The sequence below is a fragment of the Phaethon aethereus genome, assembly GCF_964289735.1.
Source record: "Phaethon aethereus genome assembly, chromosome: 10".
Lineage (NCBI taxonomy): Eukaryota > Metazoa > Chordata > Aves > Phaethontiformes > Phaethontidae > Phaethon > Phaethon aethereus.
In genome coordinates, this window is record NC_138586.1 from 3,608,024 (window position 1) to 3,632,647 (window position 24,624).

The window sequence follows — 24,624 nt, forward strand, 5'->3', positions numbered from 1 at the left end:
CTTTCCTGACAGCGGTAGGAAAGTAATGTAAATTTTATTGAGGGTATTGCACACATGCTGCCTGTAGTGTCAACAGGCAGTGTGTCCCAGCCAGTCAGTTGGAGTTGTGTGACACTCTCCAGATGCTCCGTGGTGCTCTTGATGGTTGTGCAATAAGCTGTAGGGCTCACTAGGCAGGCAGAGATTCTTTCCAGCACCATTTTGCTGAACAAAACTTGTTTCACAAGCACAGACCCCTCTTTGCTTTGGGGTCTCTAAGTGGTAGGAATCCTGCTGTGCATTTCCACATCTGTGAACTGCTGGACATTCTCAGTGCTCTCTGGTGATGTGGTGATTGGGGAAATAACATGCTTCAGGCGCAAGAGCATGGAGAAAAGCAATATGAGAAGGATAGCCAGAAGTGTTAGGAACAGTCCCATGTACACGTAGAGGCTGGAATATTTATCTGCTGTTGTGTCTACTTCCGTAGCCAGAGTTGGAAAGTGGACGCGGCCAGTCAGGTTTCCACGGAACTTGAAATAAATCTCAGTCATTGCTCTCTGTCAGCTTTGGTCCATTTTCCCTATTTACCTTCAGATTTCCTGTCTTGCCCCACCAGAATCACAAAGGAGGACAAGAGAGGAAACTTAGGACAGATGGCACAATGGCTTCATCAAGAAATGCTCCATCCTCTTGGTCTCAAGACTGCTGGTTCACACAGTTAAGCAGACTACATGAGACAGGCCTTTGCAAATCATTTTGCAAGTTGCTGTTACAATGACAACAAGCATTAGACTTATGCTTTACATTGCCACCTGGCTTTTATTTTGTTGTGAAAATGCTTTGATCCTTCTTTCAGTAGGTCACCTCCTTTGGTAGGTGGAAAGCTTTGGTCCTCTCAAAATGAGCTGCAAAGGTTTGCACAGCTTGGGTCTTTGCAAGTGTTGTTTTCCAAACAGGGTCAGCTTTCTGCCAACTTCTCCCACAGCAGGTGGTTTATCCTTGTATGAGCTGGGGAAGGTTGTTTTCTGCTTTGCCAGACTGCTGGGGGATCTCTTCTCTCCTAATCCAGGGCTATTGATACTTGCTTAGAGAGTATGGAGTTTTGAGTTTCTCGTTAGGAACAATCAAAAAGTCTCCTTTCTAAAAGGAAAAAAATGAGAGAGAAATGAAACCAGGTACCAAAATAGCCTAATGTATATGTAGTATCTTTAGAATAAATAGATAAGAAAACCTTCATCATGCTGCTGTGAGACACCTTGAGATCAGGAGAAGCTCTGCGTATTTAACTTTAGAGAAAGACCATGTGAATCTAATTGTTAAGGTCTCCTCTGGTAACACGCAGGCCCCACGGTCTATGGAATCAGATGTTACAGAGGAGGGGAAGATATGAATCCAGACGGTATCTTCCACCATGTGTATCTCGTCGTTTGTCAGGACTCTCTGCTTCTGAGGCAGGATGCACTTGGCAGGTGTCTAGAGCCCTACCTGTCCCACTGGGGCAACTCTGTTGTAAGATATGGCACTTCAGTCACCTCCTGGGAGCAGCACTTACTAGAAATGGGGAGTATCTTAACTTTTTAGCATTTTAATCCTTCCAGCTGGAAACAGAATATATTAATGCCAAAATTTCACTGTAAATGCTTTGATCAAGCATTGGAACAGGCTGGCCAGGGAGGTGGTGGAGTCACCATCACTGGAAGTGTTCAAAAAAACATGTAGACATGACACTTCAGGACAGGGTTTAATGGGCATGGTGGTATTGGGTTGACGGTTGGACTTTATAATCTTAAAGGTCTTTTCGAACCTTAACGATTCTGTGAAATGGTACATCCAAAAGCATCATGTTCTGCTTTGATACGACCAGAATTTTGGATTTAGCTGAAGCAAAAATGATACCACTGACACAAAGTGATGCAGTCATTTATAATGTTCACTACATATACACCTACATGAGATGTAAATACAGTAATATTAGTATGGTAATATACTATGGCAGTCATATTAAAATGAAACATTAGGTCAAACTGATAAAAGCTCTGCTGCTCTTAGATAAAGATTTCACCTAAAAGACATTTTGACTTTCATGGGCTTTCAGTTTGTAAAATGTAGCTGGTTTATTGACCATGTTTGGTTATGTTTTCCCCATGCACCAATGGGAACAACACCTTGCTGTTCTTCAGAGAGAGGTGGCTGAAATCTAGAGGCCTGAGTCATCAAGGAGCTGATATTCAAGCTTTCATTACAAGCAAGACAGACCTACATTGGCTCATGCGTTGGGGAAACGTCTGATGTGCAGAGTTGTTGGAGAAGGGATGCTGGGGATTGTCTACACTTTACCTCTCATGTCCTGCAATACTGTCTTCAGTATCAAAGCATTTGAGATAACAGCAATCCAGTTTATGGAATGTTGGGCCAGATCCTGCTTAGTAACAAGCTGGCTAAGCTGGGCCAAATTGCTGATTGAAAAAAATTGCCTGGGGATTTGACTTCTGCAGTCCCTGTGTGGGTAGTGGATTCTGTGCTGTGCTCTGTGTAGGAGGGCGTGGGCAAGCACGGTAGAAAAGGGCTGCTCAGTACTTTTCCAGGGGCTGACCTAACCCATTTGGAGCCAGTTATTCTGGCAGCAGATTTGGTGCTGATGCAGAAGCATGGGACATGAAAGTGAAGGTTGTGTTGCAGCCAGGCACTTTTGCTCTCAATTATAAGGCAGTAACTCTGTGATTTTCACACGTCGAACCTATAAATGGAAATTCTTCCCCCATAAAGAATATTCTTATGTTACACAGCAGGAGGGAAGTAGAGGGTGTGAAGGTTCCTAGCCATATTAAACCTCTGTTTTTACAATAAGATTTCTCTCTTGATAATGAAATGCAATCTGTCTGGAATTTGATACGTGTGTGAGTTGAAGTACAGAGCAATGTATTTGCCCATCTCATCTGCTATCTTACTGAGAGCAAAAGCCACAGTTAAGTTCTCTCCTTAAGGAGCAGAGAGCCTAATGGCACTACATACCTCATAAAATTAGACTGCAGAATGATAAGGACGTTAGTCTGAAGTTCAATAATTAACTACAAACCAAGACATTGAATTAAGAAAGCTCATCTGGGCATTTATTGATAAAAGGAGCAGATTAATAGTAAAAAGTATTAGCAATGGAGAGTTGCCACAGCTTGTTTGGGTTTTTTCCTTAGTCTCAACTATGGAATTGTCAGGAGCAATCAACTATTCAGACTATTGGAAGCTGTGAAATTAAGTACATCTTTTCCAGAAATGATCCAGAAATAATTCAGTAGCTCCACGCAACCCCAAAGATTTTTTGCTTTTCAATCTACCAATTACCTCATTGAACACATTTTTTTGGATATTAGTAGATTTAGCTTTGCACACTCATCTTTAAGGAATAGAAGCTTGAAAACTGTAGAGACCAAGGTCATGTGAAAATAAGTGATACACAAAGATGCTGAAAAAAAGTGTCTATAAAGCAGGTCAGGACTATAACTTTGTAGGACTTGGATTACAGGAGGCAAAACCTCACTGGTTACCCTGAGAAGCCCTCAAGTTCATGGACAGAGGTAGTAAGTAGAAGTTTGTTGTCCAGCATCACTAGAGCCCACATTCCCTGTGATCTAAGTTGTTGATCAAGGCTTAGTCATTCTTCTCTGGCTGGACAATACTCCCATTTCTGAGAAGTGTCAAGCACAATTAGTGTTCACTGAAACACAGTGGGTACAGATTGATTCCAGGCAGACACTTCTTTTTTTACCATTTGTGGTTGTTTTTAAGCAAGGATTTTAAAAAAACCCAAACCAACATATTTCATTTAATAAAAATCAGTAATAAAAATAGAAGCCTCATACAAAACATCAGAAAGGTTTCTCCTCACAATGTGTCACTGAGACAGGAAATGCAGGAGCCAAAACTTCATGGGCACTGAAATTACCATCCTCCCACTGCAGGGTTTGGGGAGCTTCAGGTTTCAGGGTTTTTTATGAAGCCTGCATGGCCCTATTCTGCACCTTTGTAGGTTACAGAGGAGCAGAGAGAAAGAAAGATTTTTCCCCAGAACAGTGCAGACAGACAGTACAATTTGATCTTGCAACTGCAGTAAATGTCTTGTCTTGCCTACTCGCTTCCTTTTACTCCCATATTCAGTTTAAGTGCCACTTGCCAGTAAGGCATATCTGAAAGTGCAAGCAGCTTTTCTGAGTTCTCTTTTGCTTTTCCACCCGATACTCTTAACTACTGCAAAGAGGTAAGTGGGACAAAATAGCATAATTACTTGTGTAGCTTCTTCACGGCTGTTTGTTTAAGCTGCACTGGAACCAGCTGGCAAGCACAGAAAGATTTGGTTTTGAACACAGACAGTACCAGGTGTATTCTGTCTAGGTGACCTTTAAAGAAAAAAATCAGCATTGAAGAAATGCAAACAAAGCATTAAAATATCAATTCTGTCCATGGCTTGCATTTTCTCCAGGGAGGATCTGAGGGAGAGGAAAGGGGGGGTGTTTCTTCTTTCAGTGGCGGATGATGTTTTTTGTTCTCATGCTGAAGTGCAAGATCGTATGTCAGTGTCTCAGCTGTGGTAATGCATAGGAAGAGAACAGAATAAAGCATAGTTACCTTTCAGAGCAGGCAGGGGTGTTGGGACTAGACACTAGAGCGGCTGGTTCAGACCATGAGCTTGCTGGTGATTTATCTAGGAACACCTTCTCCCAGGTAGCGGGATTTGTGCAGAAAAGATTTGCTGTCTTATTGCTGGAGTCAGGATATTGTCGTTTCAGCAACAGACATGCCAAGTGCACTTTCTTCTCCTCTGCTCTTGAATTCACATGGTTCACTGACAGGGATGCCTCTTACTCCCAGTCTTCAGATGTCAACTGACAGTCTAACTGAACAGCATCACTGCTGATGCCTTTCCTTCACAGGCAAGAGGAGAAGGGGGCAAGGATCCTTCTCTTCATGAGCTTCACTGCTTGGATGGAAACAGCCAGTCCCCTCCTTCAGCAGCGGTAGGCAACACTTAGGGCGGAGAGGATCGGAAGAGCTCTAATGCTGCTGCGTCTAGTCTCAGCAGCAGGCAAGGAGGGAAGGGAGGGAGGCTGTGAGCTCAGCTCGCAGCAAAGTTTGTGCAAGGTTTGTCTTAACCCTTTCATGCTTGCAAGGGGTAAATGAGACTGAGCTGCCTGCTAATTGTGGAGTAAGACATGAGCCAGGAGGACAGGTTATCAGTTTCTCTCTCTACTTTTCTGGAATGTGCAAAGGTTTTTTGGTTTGTGCCTCTTGGGAAGGGTTACCTGGTGAGGGCTCCCAGCTGGGTTCCTGTCTGGAACCATAGATAGGTGTCACTTTTCAGCTGAGACCCTCAGGATAGTACCCCAGCTTTGCTCTTTGGCATTGGAGCTTTTGATGTATTTTTGTCCCTGTGCTTATTGTTTAGTGGTTTGTGAAGGGCTAAGGGGCTGGTTTATTTTACAGGTCCTCTCTCCCTTGAGTAGTTTGAAACTGCATGAATAAGCATAACCCCAACTTTGCAGTGTTGTGGGCAAAAACGATTTTCACCAATTTATGAATGTGTGAAGCACAGATCTAACTACAAGGCACCACAGAAATGAAGCAGAAGGAGCCAAGGTTGGGGTGAGAACCGCAACCATCCTGATCCCTCTGATTACCACACCTTTTGACATGCATTTCTTAGCTCCGCCCCCGGCTGACAAAGTGAAGATGTTTGGGGGATGTTGGGGACAGATGTCAGTTTAGGATGCTTTGTAGGAGTCCCCAGGGTTTCAGCAGCAGGGGAGCACAGCTGGAGGTGACCAGCACATAGATGGAGTAGCTGCAGTTTGCAACTCTAAGCACTGAGCTGTGTGCAGCTGCATGCAGCTGTATTTCACATGTCCACATCTCTTGTGTCCCAGCAGGTGGGTTGGCTGGAGGCACCTCATGGGGTGAACCTGACCCACAGGAGCACACTGGCCACTTGGCTTGTGCTAGTTCCCAGTGCCATTCATGGCCTGTGTTTGGGGCACTGGGAGCAAGGTTCCCCCCTGAAAAATGGGTCTTACACAGGGGTTTGGGAAAGACTAGTTCATTCTCTCTCTGCAGCTTTCTTGTGACAAAAGAGAGACGTTTAATCTCAAAGCTGTCTCCTCAGAATAGCTCTCCCTCTCTGGTCCCCCATGGCCACAGCCTGAGCGGAGGGGACAAAGGGTAATGAAACCCAGAGCTGCACAACTCTTTCATCCTCCTGGTGTTATAAATCCATCTCTCTAAGGGCTTCAATCTCTGGAGCTCACAAGCACAGTGTATTATTGCAATGCAGCACTATTTAGATAAATAAAACATGGTCCCTGGAAAAAATACAATTCTTTCATGCTTCTGTGGTGGGATGAACCCTCTGAAAACCAGGACTTATAAGGCAGCTTTGCTGCTTTTATTTCACATTTCCTTTGTAATATCATGTGCAGTGCCCAGTATTGCAGTCTATGCCACAATTCCTTGCTAGGCGCATAGGAATGAAAGTAAAATGATAAACCAGAAGGAGGACAGTGTATTTTTCCCTGGAATCTGTACAATTACTGCTTTACCAACAAACTACCTGACAGCACCTCCAAACTCTGGGTACATGTCCTCTTGTTTAAGAAGAAACAAGTGAGAGCTCTATTTAATCAGGAATTATGTTGCTTGTTGAGTTATGAGACCCAGAAGAGACAGACGTGTGTTGAAATCCGCCAACCCTTCTTTCTATATAATGCTAATGAGCAGTGCTGAAATGAAAGGCTTTCTCTCCCTGTCCATGCAATCCAGCTTCTCTGCTCAGCTTTTTTCCCCTTTGTTGATTTTGCACTAAATTAACTCTCCCTTTTGTAGGACCAAGCTGCTGTTTGCTGGATGGGTACACTTAGATTTCTTGTTTCATTTGTAGCAGGGTATAATAAAGACAGATTAATTTTAGATAATGCCACAATTTAATACCAGCTGAGGCTGATGAATGCTTGACTGAATGATTTCTGAATTCCTGAATTGTTGAGAAGTCTGTAAGGCTTTTTCTCTGTGTAAATTTTTTGGGCCCATCAATGACAAATTTGTGCTACATAAAATGAAGGTGTACAAATTTTCTTGGAACACACAGAGATATGAACCCAGCGAAAGTAATTTTTCAAGCAGCTATTAAGAATTTGGGGGCAAAAGACCAGGGAGCTTGTTAGGTCCTTTCCTTTGCATTATTTGACTCTATGTCTTAAGCTTTATCAGGTCATTTTACACATCTTTCTCACAATGGCCCCACACCAGTCTTACAGTGACGTTTGGATTTAACAAAGAGCAAGTAAGATCTCTGACTGATTGTTAGTGAGTATGATCTGTATGTTCCTATAGGGATTCTTCTGTTATCCAAATTCATGAATCCTATGAACATAGTAAATGCACACTTTGGGTCTTTAAAAGTTGCTTTTAGTGCAGCTGCAGTGAATGGAGAAAGAGCTATGCACTCCTCTCCCCCACGTCCCTTTCATAGCAGACATTCCAGAATGGTTTATTCAAGCCCTCAGCTGTAAAGGCCTTCCATCATTTGGGGCTGTTTGTGTGTGGGAGAGACAGGGCCAAGCAGAGGTCTCTTTTGCTAATGTAGATGCTGTATATTGAACACAGGAAAGAGCCATGACTTGGTAGGTACCTGTGCATGTGTCAAAAATGACAGAAAAAACAGAAGCAGTGGCTGAGTTTTCAGTATTAAGGGCAGAAAGTGTGTTAAATTAGAGCAGACTTTTAACTTAGAGATGTTACATATGAAGCGTATTCAGCCTTTGGACGTATTTTCCACCTGTTATTTAGAGGTTACATTTAATACCAACTCACCATTTCTCCATTACTGTCCTTCCCTTTCTTCCTGTTTCTCCCTTTCCTCCAATTTCTCTCCTTTGCTTATGTGGTTAATCCCTGCCTGGATGAGAGTTTGGCTGGCTGAGCTGTTGTACTGAGCCAAGGCAGCTTGGCTTGCCTGGAGTTTCACTAGCTTTCAAAGGGCTTAAGGGGGAGTTCACCCATTTCTCCCCTGACAGCACTGCTAGAAACCTGCACCAGATGGCTTAGAAATCAGCTCAGCACTGTGAACTTCTAGTAGTATTTATTACTTATGGCAATAATAATCATACTTAGCACTTCTGTATTTTCAAGACACATCACAGTTACACAGCCTCTCAGTGAGGTACAGTCAGACAGCGTTGAAGAGGACTGCCAAGCATCCAATTTTTAACAGCTTTTCTGGTTGTTACAGGCTTTGTGGTTATGCAGTGTAGCTACCCATGGGACACCTCCTTGAAGAGGTGCTCAGCCCCTCTCTAGACATAGGGACCACAAGGTCCAAATCCTGAGGTGCCCAGCTGATATTAGACATGTTACATGGGAAAAGACCTGTGCTTTTACCTTTCTTGCCTTCCTCACCCATGCCCTGGCCATCCACAGAGGTGCTAGGAGGCCCCTTACTGCCATGAGGAGAGTTAAATAACTGGAATTGCCTGAGGTAGTTGCTTGGGGAGTTGTTCCTCCAAAGATCAGGATGGTTCCTAGTCTCCACCTAGAACTGTACAAGTGCTGTGAACAAGAGGGTAAGTCACTATGGAAAAGGTGCTGAAGCAAGTGACAGCACTTAGCACTGTTTGTCTTGGCAGAGTAGAATCTGTTGTAAATATGTTTTTGTTTAATATGTTTTGTCTTAATAGCCATGGCACTTAGTGGCAGATGATCTATACCACAAACAGGCTTGTGGAACACATAGAAAATCATGTTTCAGTAGGTTTTGAATCAGGAGTCTCTGAATGTTTGGACTTCCAAATATTCATTGCTTATTCAGATTTGTGTGAAATAGGTCTAGCTGCCATTAAGGGAGAAATACTACAGTCCATGGGACGGCAACCTTGAAAGCAAAGTTGTTGTCTGGAGCTTGTTTCTTGCTTAGGCCACTAAGGGCCCCAAGAAAATGTACTGACTTCTCTCTGTCTCGTTTATTTTTTCTTGAAAAGGAAAAACTTAATTAGCACCTCACCCCCCATAAACAATCTGTCAGTACTGAGTGCTACACAAATGCATGTGGTCATGTGCCCACTGCTCCAGCAGCCAAGTGCCCTTCCCTCCGTGCATTCCCACACAATCTTGTTTTTTCCAGTACAGTGTGTCTGAAAATGCTCATGTGTTTGGACTGAAAGAGTTTTGTTGCTTTGAGAGGCTTTGGGCTGTTTTGACGTTTTGGCTTTGTTTTGAACTTCCTTCATCAAAAGTATTGCAATGCTTCTGTTTAAATAAACATATATATCTATATAAATATAGAAACTTATTCTCCCACAGATAACTGAAGAAATTCAGCTTAGTCTGATGTTGCTGCTAATTTTTAGGAACATTTCTGATTTGATTTACTCTTGCCAGTGAAGGGCTACATTGTCCTGCACAGAATTCTGTTGGAAGCAGTCCTAAGCTTCATTTTTGTGAGTAGGCTTGTGAAGAAGGTATTGCAGGTCACCAAAACAGTGTTACCACCACTTGCAGAAGGGACTTAGAGTGCTCTAGGTAAGTCAATGAGAGCTAGCTCAGGTAGGGCCAGCTGGCAGTGAGCAGGGTCATACGGACAACCCTTGGAGCAAGGGACATCTAAAAAGCAGGTTCCACCTGGATCCAAACTGCAAGTACATGTCAGCCACTTTCCATCAAGGTCCCACACAGGTCCTTGCGGCCTTGGCAAAAGTTAGTTGAACAACAAGTCAGAGACAGAACCTAAAACAGATCCTGTGCTCTCCAGCCTGTGGTCTGGAATGTTGTTATTTCCTCTGAGGTAGGACAGTTCTTGCAGCAGTGCTTATTTTTAGGGAGTTCAGCACAATTTCTACACCCGAGAGCTTCAGGTAAGTCTGGAGAAGTTTTCAGATGTGCTGATTGTCTGTTTTTAGCTGGCCAGTTGCTAAGATACAACCTGAGAGGTGCTTGCATGACAGTGAGTCCCTCTGTTTTAGTCACTTAAAATGGGCGCTTGTTTTTAACACTCACAGTCAAGCTTGTCTGACAGCCCATCTGCACTGCTTACCAGAGGATCTTAACATGACTAATGATGATGCGCAATAAATACTAACAACTGGGCCTTATTTTAGCAACAAGATAGCAGACTGGCTTCCAGGAGACTAGGTTGTTTCTCTGCATGATGGACAAATAATCCATGTGGACAGTGCAGCATTTGCTGAGAATTGGGTCACTCACAGAATTTTCTTTTTCCTGTCTGCATAGCAGGGCTAGTGCCCCAGGGGAGACTTGGCATGGACCTCAGTATCAAAACCAGCACCTGAAGTGTGTATATGTGTGAAATGTGCATGTTTTATGCTTTGGTGCTCTATCTTATTCCGAATTTCTGGACATTCTTGATGGAGCCTGAAAATCTACTTGTTCACTTTTTATTGCCCCCTCATTTCCCTACTGCCTGGCTCTATGCTCTGGCTGTGGACAGCATTGCCTTCAGTGTTCCTTAATATTGGTCCATGGGCAAGTGGGTGAGTTACTCTCAAGCCACTGGACACGCTGTCACCACAAAGCCCATCTCGGCCCACCCAGAGCTGGGCCTGTCTGTGTGCAAAGAGCCCTTTGACTCCTGTGGGCTTCACACAGATTTCTGCCTGCAGGAACAGCTTGTAGGGTTAAGGCTTAGATGTGATTTTCTGAAAGGTGCTTCTCACAGCACAGATGATGTGAGGAAGGTCTCAGATACAATCACACATGTTAAAACATGTTCCTCTCCTCCTGTTACAAAGGTACCATCTGAACTTGCCAGGCAGCACTATGATTACAATACTGATCAGCAAAATGCTTTTTCTTCAGAGTTCAAATCCTGAGCAGAACCATCCTAAAGCTGGAGTTCACTGTTATGTAGGATGGTATTTTGGTCTGAGCCCAGAGCTCATAGACTCAAGTATTCACTAACTCGCTACTGGCAGGGACCCATGAGGCATAACTTCCAGAATCTTTAAAATATGAACAGATATTCCCTGAATTCTAACTAAGTCCTCCCAGCCAGACCATAAGGCTGAATGCACAGTGAGTAGAGTATGGGGAACGCTAGCTGCAAAACAGTTAAACCCTTCTCTGAAGTCTCCAGTGTCACAATATTTGCATGATTCACAGTTAACAGATGGGCTCATGCCTATATTGAGGGGGGACCAGTTCTTCAATTGCTATCATTAAATAATAATAATGACAGTTTATACTGAAAGTAAAACAATTTGTGATGACCCCATTACATCACTTTTTATTTCTTTGGTTTGTTTGTTTTAATTCCAGTCTTAAAGAAGAAAATCCATTTTCTCAATTCTCTTTTACAAAATATGCAGCTGAGAGAACTCTGCCCGCCCACCCACTTCGACATTTCAGATATCAACATTTCCATCCAGAGTTGGATGAACTCTTTCTAAACCCATTTAGTGGAAACACGGTTGAAATCTTTACAGCAGGAGAGTGAAAAACAGTCATAGATGCAAACACTGCCATCTCTGCTCTGCCACCAGTCTTCACTGCAATTTTTAAGAAAGCCTCCCTTTGGATATATCTGTTCTATACAGGAGAGCACAGCACAGGAATCCGGAGCTGCTGCCAATTGTACTAAAAGAGTTATCATAGTTTAAGCTAAAAAAATTCTTCAAGTGATATGCTGGGCATGGTGGTGTTAGGCTGACGGTTGGACTTGATGATCACAGAATCACTAAGGTTGAAAAGGACCTTCAAGATCATCAAGTCCAACCATTAATCCAGCACCCCCATGTTCCCTAAACCATGTCCTGAAGCGCCACATCCACACGTTTTTTGAACACTTCCAGAGATGGTGACTCCACCACCTCCCTGGGCAGCCTGTTCCAATGCTTGACCACCCTCTCGGTGAAGAAATTTTTCCTAATATCCAATCTAAACCTCCCCTGGTGCAACTTGAGGCCATTTCCTCTTGTCCTATCACTAGTTACTTGGGAGAAGAGACCAACACCCTCGTCGCCACAACCCCCTTTCAGGTAGTTGTAGAGAGCGATAAGGTCTCCTCTCAGCCTCTTCTTCTCCCAGTTCCCTCAGCTGCTCCCCATCAGACTTGTGCTCCAGACACCTCACCAGCTTCGTTTTCCTTTGGACACGCTCCAGCACCTCAGCATCCTTCTTGTAGTGAGGGGCCCAACACTGAACACAGTATTTAAGGTGTGGCCTCACCAGTGCCCAATACAGGGGCGCAATCACTTCCCTACTCCTGCTGGCCACTCTATTTCTGATACAGGCCAGGATGCTGTTGGCCTTCTTGGCCACCTGGGCACACTGCTGGCTCATATTCAGCCTGCTGTCAACCAGCACCCCCAGGTCCCTTTCTGCCAGGCAGCTCTCCAGCCACTCTTCCCCAAGCCTGTAGCATTGCATGGGGTTGTTGTGGCCGAAGCGCAGGACCGCACTTGGCCTTATTAAACCTCATACAGTTGATCTCTGCCCATCGATCCAGCCTGTCCAGATCCCTCTGCAGAGCCCTCCTACCCTCCAGCAGATCAACACTCCCACCCAACTTGGTGTCATCTGCAAACTTAGTGAGGGAGCACTCAACCCCCTCATCCAGATCATCAATAAAGATATTGAATAAGACCAGCCCCAGAACTGGGCCCTGGGGAACACCGCTTGTGACCGGCCACCAGCCAGATTTAACGCCATTCACCACAACTCTCTGGGCTCGGCCATCCAGCCAGTTCTTCACCCAGCGAAGAGTAAACCTGTCGAAGCCATGAGCCGCCAGTTTCTCCAGGAGAATGCTGTGGGAGACGCTGTCAAAGGCTTTACTAAAGTCCAGGTAGACAACATCCACAGCCTTTCCCTCATCCACTAGGCGGGTCACCTGGTCATAGAAGGAGATCAGGTTGGTCAAGCAAGATCAGCTTGGTCAAGCAATGATCTTAAAGGTCTTTTCCAACCTTAATGATCCTGTGTGAAAAGTCCATGCTGGTGTACTTGACTAGCACGGCATTGGATTAAATCTTCCAAGGGCTTAGATTATCCCACATCCCTCTGCTTCAGAGCTTCTGACACCTTCCTCAATATGGCCTTGCTCAAGCAAGGTGCTTGGTGCACCACAGGTCTGAAAGAGTGTGTTGAATCAGTGCTGCTCAGCCTCATTGTCTTTGGGTGGCTGTCTGTACAACATACAAAAATTCATCTTACAGCTAAGATGTTCCTGATGGCCTCTGTCTGCATGGGGATTCTGGTGCAGAGGGACATAATGCCTCCTGGGACAAATATCAACATTGCAGGTATGTCTGAGAATAAGCCTTCATTTGTATGTAACCTGTGCGTGGACCCATTGATGCTTATCACTGAAAGAGTCAGGAACATCAGAGTGGGAAAAGTAGCTGCACTTTCTTCCTTTGCATCATAAAACAGCCATTCAGGTATTTTTCATTAATCCACTTCCCAGGAGTAAGCCTTTCCAATAGCAGGGATCCTTCTCTTGCCATGACTGCCTAAGCACTGCTCTTGCTTCTACCCCAAAGCATTTGTGCCTTAACATCTGCCATTTACTGCCAAAGAGCCCCACAGTTCTGTGCTGTGCCATAGACCCCACACATGGCCCTGACTCTGTGCAATGGTATCCCACTTTATTCTACTGCAGTGAGGGAGTGGTAAAAGGGTTATGTCACTTAAAGAATTTTGAAATCCTCTGTGAGTCATTGGATGAAAAGACGCTACAGTATTGTTACTCAGATACAATAATGGGAACCAGTGAATTCTGAGTAGAGATGGGTCTTGAGCCCTAGTTCCAAACTTTAATCCCCAATTGGCACTTTTTAAGTGCTGAAGCGGAGGAAAGCAGACAGTATGAAGACAAATGAAGAGCAACTGCATAGCGTCTGTTTTTGAGTTCCCATTCTGTTTCACTAGAGGCTTCTTTATACAGGAACTTCTAGCATCTACTGCTTTCCACCAACAGTGGAGACAGGATGTCAGCCTAGACAGACTCGCAGCCTGAGTCGTGACAGCAGTTGCTACACATTTATGGTAAAGCCAGGGGTGTTTCCATTTGATGCCTTTGTCTAATAGCAGTCACAAGTTCTCTCTTCCCCAGCCTCTGGGTCAGTAACAGAACAAGCTGACTGGCCAGTTCCACTTAATTATTGTTCATTTTTGGTGAAGCAAAGAATAAATGTCGCTGTGTGACTGTGCTTAACTAATGTGTCTGATTATTAATAGCCAGTTTTGGTCCCCTTCCCAGCCTGTGTGCCACAAAATACATTTACCCCTTCTGTCTCCAGGATTAAGTTGTCTGGGAAACCACTGTTCTGTGAAGAAACTGGACAAAAAGCTTATTGAACATCCCTCCCTTTTTATCAGAAGACCGCTCTCTCTTTTTATTTTTAGCATGTTATCAACAAAAGTTGCTTTATTGCTTCACTTTGCATAGATGAAGACATGTTTTCAATACAGATGAAGAGCTCTACCCAGAAAAATTCACCACATGGTTCTCCTCCACGACACACATGAAGTCCACTGCTTGGTCACCTGGTCTGTCCTTTCTCAGACCTGAAACGCACACCACACAGCCTCGCTTAGTTCTCGTTGAAAGCAGGAGGTTTTATCCATGCCCCAGATCGACTTTGCCAGCTTCTCCTAGTTTCCTAAACCCCCAACTTCTCTAGTGCCTGGGCATCAGATCCAAACACTGACCATTTTGCCACATAGATCTTGTACAGAAATCAGGTGATGATCTTTTGGAGAGAAGCTTGTCCTGTGAAGCAGGAGGAAGCCTCCTTGTTGGGCAGTAGTGGCCAAACGAGATGCGCATTGCTACAGGGGAGGATACTGAAAAGAGACACCTTATTGATGTCATGCTATTGTTGATGTCCTGGTTTCAGCCAGGATAGAGCTGGTTTTCTTCACAGAAGCTAGTGTGAGACTGTGTTTTGGATTTGGGATGAGAAACTGCTGATAATGTGCTGATGTTTTGGGTTGTTGCTGAGCAGTCAAGGACAGTCCAGCTTCTTGTGCTGGCCTGCCAGCGAGCAGGTTGGGGGTGCACGGGAAGCTGGGAGGGGACACAGGCGGGACAGATGACCCAGACTGGCCAAAGAGATATTCCCTACCATACGACATCATGCCCAGTACATAAACTGGAGTTGGCCGGGGGGTGGAAATAGCTGCTCGGGGACGGGCTGTCGATCGCCGGGTGGTGAGCAATTGCTGTATTGGGCATCACTTGTTCTTGTACATTCCTTTGTTGGTATTATCATTGTTGTTTCCTTCTTTCTTTCTGTCCTATTAAACCGTGTTTATCTCAACCCACAAGTTTTTTCCCAATTCTCTCCCCCGTCCCACTGCGGGAGGGGGAGTGAGCGAGCGGCTGCGTGGTGCTTAGTTGCCGGCTGGGGCTAAACCACGACAGTTGAAGACTAGCCTTTTCTCTGGCAGGTCCCTATTGTTATTTAAACAGCAGTTCTACGTATGCAGATTAAAGGACATTTGAACATTCTGGGCCGTGTCTACTCTCCATGCACACATATGATTCCCACTGGAGATGCAGAGGCATTTGACCCTTCCCTGGCAATGGCTTTAGGCAATGTTAAGTCTGTGTCAGTATCTGTTCAGTGCTAGTGCTGCTCTCTGTAAAGCTTTCAAGTACTCTATTTTAACTTCTGGAAGAGATAGCTATTTGTTATCTTACCCGCTAATGCCAACAAAATCCCTGTTTCCTCTTCCTAGCATTTTAGTCCTGTGCAATAGGGAGGAGAAGGCACATTATCTGCTTCTGCATACAGTTTATTATCAACATTTTTTCCTGCTTCAGCTCTACTTCTAGTGACAGGCTCAAAAGAATCAAGAAAAAGAGCAGCAAATGTAAGAATAATGCAATGAACTGCTGGTCTCTTTCTTAAGCTGTAACAGGAGCATGTGCAGTGTGTGTGTGTGTGATGTTCTGGGACTCTCAGCAGGGGCCAGTCCAACAAAGATTATCCTGGGAATACAAGTATGCATTTAAATGGCATAACAGTGTAAGAGATTAGACCTCTAAGGGCCACTGCTTTAAAATGAGTAAATCTCAATTTCCATGAACTTGGAGCAGGCCCAAAATCATCAGCTATACGATTTTTACACTGCGCTCTAGAAATTTCTGTATGTGGACCCCACCAGACTGCAGAGAGTGCTCTGCCTAGTTTAATGCAAACAATTGAGTTAATCATAGAGATAACTGAAGAGATCATTGACACATTGCCCAGATGCAAAGCCTCTGCACTGATGATCGAAGCTTGTGATGGCAACGCTCTGCTGGGCTGCACTACAGTTGCTCCTTGGTGGAGCCACACTTTCCCTAGGCACTTTTCCACCATTTGTGCACTCATTTCCCAGAGCTGGGCTCCTCGGAGGAGCTGTTTGTTTGAGTGTGCTGTTGGCAGCTTCATCACTGACATTGCAGCTGGCTCCATACCCAATCTGTGTACTGAGGGCGCAGTCCTGATTGAATCCTGAAGCAAACTTTGCTGCACAGTAACATCACCAACAGGGGCTATAGCTACCCTTCTTTAGCATCTGCTGTGCATTTGGGCTGACGTTAATATAGGGACTGGTTCTTTCAGTGCTAACCTAGCCACCAGCTAGGTTTGATGTACTCCTGGTCTCTTGGTTGTTTGCAAAAGCTGAATTGCTCAGTTGCTGGAGGCTGACAGATGTCTTGCAGCACCTAAAGGTTCTGTGTTCCCTTGGGGGCTGAATTAGCCTACCTAATGTCGTGTAGGTGGCAGACCCTCTGGAATTCACCATATCAGTGTTGGATGTTACCACTGCCAAAGCTCTGAGCCTGCAGCCAGGAGTGAGGTGGTGTAACCCGCTGACAAGTTCTTGTTGCTCAGCACAGAGCAGAGATTGGCTTGTTATGTTTGCCAGGACCTGGCAATATAGCAGCTCATTCTTGTGACACTGGAGGAGCCTTGTTCAAAACCTGCTGGCAGTCAAAATAGATGCTCTTACAAGAATGCAGAGACCTTTTACAAGGTCTAGAATTTGGTTAGTTCCTCAAGTCTGAGCTACCCCTTGCTTTGTTTCTGCAAATACAGTCCCCTGCCCACCTGCTTCCATTTCTTTCCTATTCCTTATAACTCTTTCTGTACACTCTCCATCCTTGTCCTTCCCAAGCCATCCTCCCCCACGCCCAGCCCACCTCAGGCTCACACGAAGCTTGCAGGAGCAAGCCAATTCATTGCCATGTTCATATTTCAATGAATGGGTCATATTGGACAGGGCTGCAGTGGAAAAGCAGCAGTGGGCAGCTGTTTCCCATTTATTCACATGTAACCTACACAGCGCTGTCAGCAGAATATTAAACAAGGTTTTAGGATCTGGTTTTTCAGTTGGTTGGGTATCGGCCAACTGCTTCTGAATTCTGAGATTGACTAAGTGTCTGCATATCTCATTAGCAGGGTTAGCTAATCTTTATCGCTCACTGTTACAGCAAAACCTCAGAAGCTCTTAGCTCCTTTGCAGAACATAATTGTTGTCTGCAAGTGTTTGATTCTTGTGACTTCTATTGCCAAGGCATATGGGCTCTCCTCTGTTTCAGAGGGACTGTAGGAAAGCTCCAGGCTGTACTGGACTGAAAAGAGCTGGTCACTTTTATGAAAATGAATGTGCCTTTTCTCTGGTGGGAAAAAAATTATTATTTAGCCTGCTACTCTGCTAGGTTTTAAATTGCAGTACAGAATTGAGGACAGTACAGAAATTCACTGGCTGATTCACTCTTGCTGGCCCAGGGTAACATCCAAGTATTCATGTTTGTATTCCAAGCAAAACCCCCAGGACATCCCAAGAGGTCACCATTTGTGGAGGGCTGCAGCTCCTTGAAGCTTCCTCACACCAGTCAGTTCATTCTCAGCTCTCTCACCTGCTGTATGTTCTGGTGAACAGAGACTATTCCAAGAGTTCAGCTAGTAGTAAGGAAAAGCGAGTGGAAGAAAACAGAAGGGAAAAATGAAATCTTACAAGTCCCACAATTAAACTGGCATCTTCTCTCTGCACCTGGTTGTGAGTCCTCCCAGCAGTGACCCGTGTGAACATATTCCCTTCTCACCAAAAGCAGAGTTGTTAGGAATGGAAATATTTCTTCTCCCTGTCACAGCGAAGGCTCTTCCCTGCAGTACATTTACAAGTACTTCACCCCATCTACTTTTAAATAATGCACTTTCCCCCAGTTGAGAGGAAATAGCAAAGGTGAAGTGTATTTTCTATGCTGGCAGTGATTTTGCCTTGGAAGGTTCCTCTGATCAGTCCTTCTGTCCATTTCAGTGATGTAGCTTAAATTCCACTGGGGATAAGTAAAGTCCAGCCACCGAAGAAGAACCCTGCAGTGTAATCAACTCTGCTAATTTAAATATAAGTTCTCTGCAGGGAATTAAAATCTCTAAATCTTCCTGAACCAGCTCATCTCCTTTAAAGTAGCAGGAAGATTTATACCACTACTTTTTCTAGCCATGCAATTGCTCTTGCTCTTTCATATTTTGAGATATTTTATTTTCAGTGGCTATAATTCCACAAGCTACCTTCATGTTGTGTAAAATGTACACAGAGTTTGCAATGCATGACCTGTGACACAGGAGCTGTCTTCTCCCATCAAATATTTCCTGTTAGGCAGGAAAACTTTTTTTAAAAGAAATGAAGACAACAGAGATTTCTTTCCTGCTCTTTGTCACAGAAAAGCACAATCTCAGACCTAATGGTAAGACAAGGTCCACAAATGAATAGCTCTTTTCAAAGGAAACCTGTGTTAATAAAACTTGGCACATCGGTCTCTACATTCACACATTCCTGTATGCAGAAATCAGGACTGTCACTTTTGGAAACACATCCTGTTCTTTCTGATAGTGGGACACTGAGGTCTTTCTCAGATCTACTGACATTTAATGATTCTCTTTGTTGCCCTGCTTGTGACTGTCACAGCACATCAGATTCATTGCCAGCTGAAGTAAGACTTGTTTTATGAGTCTGACAAGAAATGTTCAAATGTCTGAGGTACTTCAGATAATTCATCTGAGAAAGAGAGTAAGTTCCTTGCACAGGAAACATGCTAGCCTGCCAGAAAGAACTACAGAAGAAGCAACTGAAAAGAGTGCACATGTACAGAATTCCAGTGCCACTCATCCAAGAAGCAAGATTAGCATTTCAGTTGCCCCAGCCTGATCTTGCTCAGGTCTCAATACATTGGAATACCTCCCAATATTCCTAATGGCCTGAGCACAATTTTAATTTCCTGATGTGCTCCTGAAGCTTCCTTGCCTTCTGGTGCAATCCTGAAGTGAATCAGCATGCCAGAGAGGATGAGGCCATTAAAATAGTATCCCTACTCACAATGCTTGACAGCAAGAACAGAAGCCCATTTTAATGCCTTTCTGTTTGTCTGTGTCCAAAGTCACAGGGTTTAACTTAGTGGTTATATGGTTACACAAAGTGGTGCAAGGCCAAGGCCAAGCCAAAGCCTTTTCAGAAGAAAGGGCTGTTTAAAATGATGCAAGAACTATCAATTCATTGGGGTAAAATGGAGATAAACTGGGATAAAATTTAAGTGGTAGGCTGATTATTGCCCCCTAAAGCTAATGACGCGGGAGGTGGATGCTGCCTGGTTTGACTGGTACATGAATCTGAACTGAGCTCAGTTTTTGATTTAAGATATGGATACCAGTCCTGGAGCTAGTTCCCTGAGCAAGTAATAGCAATGGCAACAAACTCAGACAGTAAGAGCTGAGCTGCTAATGCCTGGGAATTAAAAGTCGCTGTTACTAGGTTTCTATGCAGCATAAAAAACACAAGGCTGAAAATCTCTGGGCATGCGTGAAAGAGAATGTGACTGTCCCAAAAAGCAGCATAGAGCTTGTCATTGGGTATCAAAGGTCTGGTTGATGGTTCATGACTATCCTGGTTTTGGGTGGGATAGGGTTGGTTTTTCTTCCTGATGGCTGGTATAGTGCTGTGTTTTGGATTCAGTATGAGAATAATGTTGATAACACACTGATGTTTTTAGTTGTTGCTAAGTAGTTGTAGTGCTTATACTTTTCAGCTCCCCGTGCTCTGCCAGCAGGGAGGTGCACAAGAAGCTAGGAGAGGGAACAACCAGGACAGCTGACCGAGCCTGGCCAAAGGGATATTTCCTACCAGATAACGTCATGCCAACTCCAAACTGGAGTTGGCCAGGGGGGCGGGAATCGCTGCTCAGGGACGGGCTATCAATCACTGGGTGGTGAGCAAGTGCTGCACTGGGCATCACTTTCTTTTGTTTATTCCTTCATCAGTAACATTATTATTATTGTTGTTGTTTCCTCTTCCTTTGCTGTCCTGTTAAACTGTTTTGATATCAGCCCAAGAGGGTGTTTTTTTTTATTTTCTCCCCCATCCCACCTGGCTGGGGGAAGGCGAGCGAGCGGCTGCCTGGTGCTTAGTTGCTGGTTGGTGCTAAACCATGACCCATTTCCCTATAACGGGATGAAGGAGGCTGGGCCATAGGTCTAATATGCTAAGAAAGAATAGGTAATGTTGGGGTAAACATCATTTTTACCTTTTATCTACTTAGTACTGCTGTTTCTCCCAGAAATCCATGGGACGCTGCCAATTTTCATGCTATGGTTAAAAGGTTTAAATATATTTTTTGATCCCATTGTTTTTCGACTCTGTATTGCTACAAGGATGGTGCAAACCAGCTTGCCTACAATATTCTTCAGCATCCTTCATCTTCCCATGATGCTTTAAAGGGGATGTCTGGATGCCTCCAGATAATCTTGCAGATATCCACTAATAACATTTTTTTCTTGAAATGGTTCCTATACTTGGTGTTATGTTGAAGATCAAGCCCATTTCTGGATGCAGCTCTGAGCATTGTCCTGGATTTCTCTCCTGGCACTTAGTTTTCTGGGACTCTGTTAACCACTTGTGAAACTGGCTTAATTCTTTGCTGTCCCATCTTTCTGTCTGATGTGGCTTTGATATGCATGACGGTGGCTGACTGTCTTTGTTCTGGGGACAAAAGTGGTCAAAGTATTCACATGAATACTTTGATTTATACATTTATTTCTACATGGCAATATATATGCCACTTCATGGAAAAGCTGTGCATGGCAACACAAACCATCACAAATGATTGCACCATGTCACCTTGCCTTAATGACCTTGACCTGACATCTCCAGGTAAGAGATGCAACTGGCAAGCTGACATTTCCCTCAGGAAATGCTCTGTCCCTCTTCTTGATCCCCACCCGCCTTCATTTGGAAAATCTTTGATAATTAAGTCACTGCAAAGGCAAGTGATCTGTTGTTATAATTAATTTGCTAATTCACCCTAAGCCTCACGTTTCTCCTTGCACAAATGAAATTTGCTCTGTTCACAAAAGATTGGCTCCCGAGCTACCTGCTTACTCACACAACCCCTTTCCTAATTAGATGGCTGAAACCAGCAAAGCATGGCCTTCTTCCCAGCACAGACAACCTTAGGGAAACAAAAAAGATGCTTTTCATCAGGGAGGTCCTGGAGACCCTGCCATAAAGAGAGATATATTCATTTCTGGAAGAAGATATAAAGGTACAAGTACACCTTGGTCACTTATTGTAGGCAGTATCCCCTATTCTCAGGCAGGGGCAGCAGGGAGAGAGGAAAGGGGCTCAGCTGTTGCATTGGGGACCCCTTATCCTGGTTTCTTACATTTGTTTTCCATCACTCAGCTATGCTTTCTTTTGCTTTAGGGGGTTTTGCCTGGAAAAACTGGATGAAGTTTTAATAAGTGTCTTCTTGAACAAGAAAAGCATCAGGTTTGGCCTGGAAAGCACAACTTTTTCCCTGGTAGCTGGAAGAGTTGCTCTGGAAGTGCCAGTAGACACTTTTTCCTGCTGCATAGCCCAACTACTTGAGAGGGATGCAGCAACTGCAGGGAGGCTGCCACTAGAAACAAAATTCATGGACATGATGCTTTCTATTGCTGAAGTCTTCAGATTAAGCTAGAATGTTTTGCCATTAGAAATTATAGTGGTGTAATGGCTATTGGCTCTACATCCTTACTGAAAGGTTGCACTAAGTATCCAGTTAAGGACTTGAGGATCTAACAGTTCCTTTTGGCTTTCACAAACTACCAGTGTATTTGAAGAGAAATTCTTCATATCCAGGATATCAGGTCTGTGTTACTAGAGCACCGTGTGCCTTCTTTTGTACCCAGATTCAGATATGCTTTGTATTGCCTAGTACGGAGGTGGTGCAGCCTCAAACCACCCCCAAGCACTGCAACAGTGCCCAGTGCTCAGCACTGCCATAAAAGCTGTGCCAGTTGGAGAGTGGAAAGCAAGAACAAAAAAGGAAGGAGTTCATCTACAAAAGGCTCAGATTGAAAAGCTGCTATACCCTTTGCTTACTGCAACAGACATTTCTTTGCCAGGCTCCCCTTGGGCACAGCTGGAGAAATCCCTGCTGACTTGTCCTTATAACCTATACAGTGGACTAAAACAACTTTCAGGAGATTTTACTTTCCCATCTGTAAGGGCTGGAGACCATACTGATGCCCTTCAGTAACATTCCCTTGCAAAACAGTTAGCGCTCAGCCATCACTCTCCCTTCTTCAGGAGCAGGTGATATCAAACTGCATTATCCAACCATGAATCTCCACATCTCTCTGGGACTGCAGCAGATAAAAGCAATCATCTCTGTAATTAATATGTTGGATGAGTAATGGATGACAAGTTAAAACCCACAAGATGCAAGTAAAGGCAGAACTAGCTGAGGATGACAGTGAGAGAGTGGCTGAGAACAAAAGCCACGTAGGGAACTCGGCTGGGGTAGCGACTGCTTGTAGCTGTCTTAGTGCAGATTCATTGACACTCTTCAGCAGAAAGTGCAACTAAAAACCAAGGCCCCAAAAGCTGGTAGCTGACGTAAAAGGGACCTAATGCATCATCAGAAACTATGAAGTTGTTAGGTCAGCAGAAGGAAAGAAATGGCTAGAAATGTGCTTTGCCTTGGCCAGTCCTAAAATTCTATCTCCATTTGGGATTATTGTTCCTCTGAGGGCTTTGCTTGTTTCCATTATCTACTTTTTTCTTTGAGATTGGACTGATCCTCAAATCTACCACTTGTAGTCATGCTTTGCCCAGAGGATGAAGAGACCAAGTAGGTGCGAAGTGCTAAGGTGGGATAAAACACAAAGCAACTAATCCTCAGTTTTACTTGCCTCTGAACTCAAAGCACATTTGGATTCATAATAGAAACAGCTATGAGTTTTCACTGAAGGTTTCTCTTTGCTGTATCCAGAAGCTCCCCAGCTGCCTCAACCACATGATCAGGCTCCTGAGACAGACATTTGAAAGCCAGGGCTCTTTTTCCCTTGCCACCCATCTTTTTGTCCAGGGCAGTTTCTGGGGTACAGAGAGTAGAACAACATTCTGTTTACATTTACATCGGTGAAATTCCCGCAGTAATAAAAGGTTTGTTCAGCTTTCACTGAGTACACGATCTGGCTGATATTTAACCTACAGCAATAATAATTTCACTACCTTTGAGATTTCTGTCACTGGAAAAGAACGGATTGACATGCTAGAAGCCCAAAATATCAACCACATCTTCACTGAATATCCCATTATGTTGTTTTATTTGGTGTCAATATTCATTTGTAAAGAGCAATCAGTAGGCAGTAGTAAACAGGGGTATTCAGTGACAACCAGTTTGTATAGTGGATACTAATTGAAAATTTCTAAATAACCTCTACAAGTCATTGTTTCTGGATACTGTCAAAGATCTCAGGGCTCCAGAACATTTAGCAAGTTATTTAGACAATAAATATGACACAAGAAGTATTTATAAATTTATAAAATAGTTTTTTTTTTTTTTTTTTTTTTTTTGTAGTGGACAGTGCAGATTTACTGAGACTTATCAGCAGAAAGTGCAACTAAAAACCAAGACCCCGAAAGCCGGGAGCTGACATAAAAGGGTCCTGCTGCAACATCAGCAACTACCAAAACTTTACAGCACGGAGCAACCATCACCCATCTGGGACCGACAAACAACTTGGGGGTAGGTTATTGCCAAGTATTACCACCCAGGTTTTACAGCAGCTTCAGAAGCAGCTGTCTTGCTTTGTCTGAGACAAACAAAACCAGATGAATCCTGATCTGATCTAGCTTCCTAGTTTGTGGCTGGCTAAATCAGTGGTAGCTGCTGGCCTCCTGATAGTCTGGTGATACAACTTTTCCTCCCTAGAATCAGCCCAAATGAGCACATTTTAATTTGGGGGAAAGGTACAAAACTCTATCAGGTTTCACCTAAAAAACAGCTTGCCTATCCTTTACAGGGAAAGCTTTGTTCTCCCCTGCTTCCAGAGAAAGGGATACCAGCTCTGCGGCACAGCAATTTTGCATTAGCTCTCTGTGGGCATGACTGTCACATGCAGTTTCCTGAACAGTAGAGCAATTTTCTGTAAAGAGCCTGAGGGAACAAGGAAGGAAAAATGGGGGAAACACTCACGAGAGGCCTTGACTTTTCATGAGGGGAGTACCACAGGCTGATTGATGTCCTCACATCAACAGAAAGCAAACACAGCTACCCTGACTTCTACATTCAGATTTTGACTGTAACCCCTTGCAGCATAAAGAGCT

At 44.1% G+C, this 24,624-nt stretch overlaps 1 protein-coding gene across 1 annotated transcript; it reads right to left on the reverse strand.

Annotated features, from left to right (window-relative positions):
• Window positions 1-254: 254 nt before the first annotated feature.
• Window positions 255-533, reverse strand: SERTM2 (serine rich and transmembrane domain containing 2; the record flags this gene model as incomplete). Its single annotated transcript, XM_082003969.1, has 1 exon — window positions 255-533. The coding sequence occupies one exon, from the start codon at window positions 531-533 to the stop codon at window positions 255-257; it is 279 nt and encodes a 92-aa protein (XP_081860095.1).
• Between the last annotated feature and the right edge of the window lie 24,091 nt (window positions 534-24,624).